The 4,721-nt window shown below is 47.3% G+C and overlaps 2 protein-coding genes across 2 annotated transcripts; both read right to left on the bottom strand.

Annotated features, from left to right (window-relative positions):
• Nucleotides 1-8: 8 nt before the first annotated feature.
• Nucleotides 9-1,184, bottom strand: LOC114923805 (uncharacterized protein K02A2.6-like; the record flags this gene model as incomplete). Its single annotated transcript, XM_029287146.1, has 1 exon — nt 9-1,184. A coding segment is annotated over exon 1 (1,176 nt), but the record flags the coding sequence as incomplete, so codon positions are not given.
• A 363-nt stretch (nt 1,185-1,547) lies between these two features.
• LOC107301702 (uncharacterized protein K02A2.6-like) lies at nt 1,548-4,715 on the bottom strand (the record flags this gene model as incomplete). The annotated part of the gene is made up of 1 exon (XM_029287145.1): nt 1,548-4,715. A coding segment is annotated over one exon (3,168 nt), but the record flags the coding sequence as incomplete, so codon positions are not given.
• Nucleotides 4,716-4,721: the final 6 nt, after the last annotated feature.

The following is a 4,721-nucleotide window of genomic DNA, read 5'->3' as shown; positions in this document are numbered from 1 at the left end:
CCTGATGCATTCCTTGCCTCCTTGATAGATGAGATAACCAATGGTCTTCCAATATGGTTCCAGGTGCTTTTAGAAATCAGGGTTATATCTGATGCCGTATCGAACTGCAATCGCGTTGATTTACCATTGATGAGCAGAGTAATGTATTTTCGCCGCCCTTGGAGATCTGCTTGGAAAGCCGCTACGACTGAACGGGACTCTGGGTATGTCTTTTTGAATCCCGTTCGAACCGATTTTTTTCGACTGACGTTCGAAGGCCTGTTCAATGTACAACATTCTTCCTTGTGACCCCGCCTGTTGCATTTCTGACAGAGATGTTTCTTGAAAGGACAGAAACGAACAAAGTGCCATTGGCCACATGACCAACAAGCCGTTGGTGGCTGCCTTGAGCGATTATCCATAGACTTCGAAACGGAAACTGGCCTTCCTTTTTTCATCGCATGCACAGGCTTGATTTCAGCTTCGTAAATTTTCTGCTCTACCATGGCCGCGTCATGCTTGAGGGAGATAAGCCGCTTGCACTCTGCCATGAGGGACTTCAGATTCATATCCGGGTCGTGGTCAAGCTTAGACAGCAGTCGGGTACGAATATCGGCATCTTGTGGGGACTGAAGTGCTCTGATGAATATAAGGCACTTGAATTGATCATCCGTCAGTAAGCGCAACTTGAAACGTTCGCACTCCCGGTTGACTGTGTCAGCCAGCATGCCATAATCATCCGTATCGTGCTTGACAATTTTTAGACACTCATAACGGATACTGAATAAGGAGGCAGTCTCCCCGAAAATTTCAGATAATTGCGCCACCACTTCGTCAAACTTGAGGTCTCTGGGTTGTTTCGGAAGAATATGGTCCACAAATCTGGAGTGTTCATTGGTTCCAAGCTTTCGAACCAGTACTCGCACTTTCCAGGAATCATCCTGACGGCTGAAGTCCGTCCGGAACATGTCTTCCCAGCGTTTGAACCATGCATCGAACGTGTGACCCACATTCGCGTCGTAATTGAATTCGGTAATTGTATTGGCAAGCATATCAATAGAGTTGGTCTGGAACTCACGAGGACCCGGATCTGGTGACTGCAGGTTGAGCCGCTGCGTCAAAGAGTCGATTAGCTTCCATTGAGTTTCCATTTGCAATTGTTGCTGCATCAACAATTTCTGGAATTGCTCCGGTGAAAGGTTCATTGCAAAATCCGATTTCTCCGTCGCCAATTTGTTATGTCTGCCAATTTCTACCGAATCTGGTCCGAAATCTCAAATCCCAAATCAGAAGGTCAAGCCTGGAATACCAAGTGTATTCGCGGAAAACTGAAACCAGGAAAATGGTGGCACTGTAGCGGAAAAAGTGGTCTCTATTTATAGGTCCATGCGTGACCTTGGGTTCTAGAATATTTCAAGGTGAGGATTGGACCAATGAGGTTGCGGACCTTGGCCTGTTCCTAAGGTTACCGGTAATTGAGAAGAGTCGAGAATGTTCAGGAAATGTCCGCAGATTGTGATTGGTCCGATTCCCATTTCCATTGACTAAATCGGAATTTTCAGGGAAAATTAGGTTTTCCCTGACACCTCCCCGGTTAAGCTTTCATCTGTTGCGTAGGAGGCCATCTTGGGATTGACTTGTAACCGTCTAGATGGAACTCTTTTGCGGTCCGTCCAGCGCCTCGGGAGCATGGGTTTCTGCGACGTTTCGTGCTGGCATGGGGTCTGCTGGTTTTCCTCGGCCTGTGGTGTTTTAGGCAGACTGAATTCCTCCAGGAGCAAATCAAACTGCAGTAATCGCTTTTGGTTTTGGTGCACTTGGCATCTCGTCGGTCTCAGCTGGTTTACGTGACGTGTCCACACTTGTGATCCAACTTGTACATCATACAGTACCCTTCCTCGCTTCCTCAGGATCGTTCCTGGAATCCAGCCATAGTGTTGTTTTCGATAATCTCGTACCAAGACCGACTCACCAGGAGCGAACATGCGTGGTATGGCTCCATGTCGTCTGTTGAACTGTCTCTCCATCACTTGGTTTCGTCTCGTGGGGATGGTTGCTGGACGAATAACATCGAATGGCATCCGTAATTTTCTGTTCATCAGGGCCTCCGCTGGTGAGACTCCGCCTGGCGATTGCGGGTTTGGAGTGGCGCGGTACATCAAAAGAAATCTTTCAATGAGGTCCGCGGTCGTTCCCTCCCCCTTCGACTTCTGAAGCGCCCGTTTGAAGGTATCCACAAATCTTTCAGCTTGTCCATTTGACTGTGGATGGAACGGCGGAGAGCGGACATGGTTGATTCCGTTGCGCTTGCAAAAAAGCTCGAAATGTGCCGACGTAAATTGGGTACCATTATCACTAACAATTGTCTCTGGTGCGCCAAATCGACTGAAAAGTTGGTTAAGCTTTGCAACGGTCGATGATGTTGTTGTGCTGTCCATGAGAAAAACTTCAGGCCATTTACTGAAAGCGTCGACAGCCACGAGGAACGATTGACCATTAACGGGTCCAGCATAATCGATATGGACACGCGACCAGGGTTTTTCCGGAATCGGCCAGCTTGAAAGTTCGGCTTTTATCGGCATCTTGGAAGCGGAAGCACACTGAAAACAGCTTTTAACCATTCCTTCCAGTTGTTGGTCGATGAACGGCCAGTAGACGTAACTGCGGGCGAGTGCTTTCATCCGATTAATACCTGGATGCCCCATGTGGAATTGTTGCAGCACTCTCGTCTGAAGCTTCTTCGGGATTACTACTCTTTCTGCGAACATGATACAATCGTTCACAATTGAAAGTGAGTTCTTCCGATGGAAAAATTGACGCAGTTCGTCGGAATCACATGCAGTTGGCCAGGTGCTGTGAAGAAACTTTGCGACTCTCTTCAGTGTTGGATCCTGAAGAGTTGCTTCTCGAACTTCGTCAGCTGTCACCGGCATGCTACGTAATGCATCAGCAACGATGAAGTTGACATCTGGCTCGGTTGATATCGCCGCTATGACGGTTTCTTCTGGTTCCTGATGCTGAGAACCGATGAGTCTGGACAATGCGTCTGCTTGGCCAAATGAAGTAGTTGACTGGTAGCGAATCTCGAAATCGTAGCCCAACAGAATGAGCGCCCAACGTTGAAGACGATTGGCTGTGTAGACTGGGATTCCCTTTTTGCTGCCGAAGATCGCGAGCAGAGGCTTGTGATCGGTGAGAAGTGTAAATCTGCGGCCGTACAGCATTTTGTGAAATTTCTTCACGGCGAAGATGATGGCCAATGCTTCCTTTTCAATCTGGCTATAGTTACGCTCCGCAGCAGTCAGTGATCTTGCGGCATGTGAAATGGCCTTTTGTCCATCAGGGAATACGTGGGAAATGACTGCACCAACTCCACTGTTTGATGCGTCGGCTGCTACGACTATGTCTAATGCCGGGTTAAAATGGGTTAGCAGTAGATTCGACTTCAGCATTGATTTGACTTTGTTGAAAACATTCTGACATTCTTGTGACCAATTCCAGGGTTGGTCTTTGACTAGAAGCTGATTCAACGGCGTCCGAAGACGATGCATCTCAGGGAGGAACGTGCTGTAATGACTGATGAGCCCCAAGAAGGACCTGAGGGTTGGAAGATCCTTCGGTGGAGGCATCTTCTGAATAGCTTCGATATTTTCTGGATCAGGACGTCGACCATCTTTGTCCAAAATGAACCCGAGGTATTTAATTGAAGGCATGAAGAAATTGCACTTTTCTTCTCGGATTCTGAGTCCATAATCCTGAATCCGACTGAATACTGCATTCATGGTTTCAAATAGATCCTCTTTCGTTCTGCCCATCAGGATGATATCATCCAAGTATGCCGCAGCTCCTGCAATTCCTGTCAGCATTGTATCCATCAACTGCTGAAAAATTGCTGGTGCGGATTTTACGCCAAAGGGCAGACGGTTGAACTGGAACAGCCCACGATGGGTGTTGATAGTCAACAGTTCCTTTGAATCATCTGCAACGTCCACTTGATGATATGCATCGGAGAGATCGAGTTTAGCAAAACAGGTACCACCATTTAGTTTTGCGAATATGTCCTCCGGTATCGGCAGGGGGTATTGATGATCCTCCAGCGATGTGTTTAGACCTGTTGAAAAATCGGCACAGATGCGCACTTTTCCGCTGGCTTTTTTGACAGCAACAATCGGCGCTGCCCATGGTGAATAGTTGACCGGCTGAATGACGCCAGATTTCTGCAATCTGTCCAATTCGTCGTTGACAGATTGGATCGCGGCATACGGCACTGGACGTTTCGCCTTGAAAACTGGCTTGACTCCTGGTTTCAGGGAAAGTGAGGCCTTAAACTTTGTGCAGTGACCAAGACCATCTTCGAATATCGTAGCGAATTTCTGTCTGAGCAATTGCATCATGCCCTGGACTGAAGATGTATGTGCCTTTTTCACTTGCAGCTGGTTACAAATTTTGTTCACGGGAACGTCAAACAATCCCAGCTTTTCGATCCAGTCAATTCCCAAGAGATTTAGGTTTGGGCGATCAGTTAGATAACAGATACCCCTCGTTTGAACACCGTTAAAGGAAATATCACAATGGATTTCGCCGGTCAGGTTTAATTCATCTCCTGATGCATTCCTTACCTCCTTGATAGATGAGATAACCAATGGTCTTCCAATATGGTTCCAGGTGCTTTTAGAAATCAGGGTTATATCTGATGCCGTATCGAACTGCAATCGCGTTGATTTACCATTGATGAGCAGAGT

This window comes from Protobothrops mucrosquamatus, unplaced genomic scaffold (genome assembly GCF_001527695.2).
Source record: "Protobothrops mucrosquamatus isolate PMUCROS unplaced genomic scaffold, P.Mucros_1.0 scaffold15750, whole genome shotgun sequence".
Classification (NCBI taxonomy): domain Eukaryota; kingdom Metazoa; phylum Chordata; class Lepidosauria; order Squamata; family Viperidae; genus Protobothrops; species Protobothrops mucrosquamatus.
This window is presented reverse-complemented; position numbering and strand designations above follow the sequence as displayed.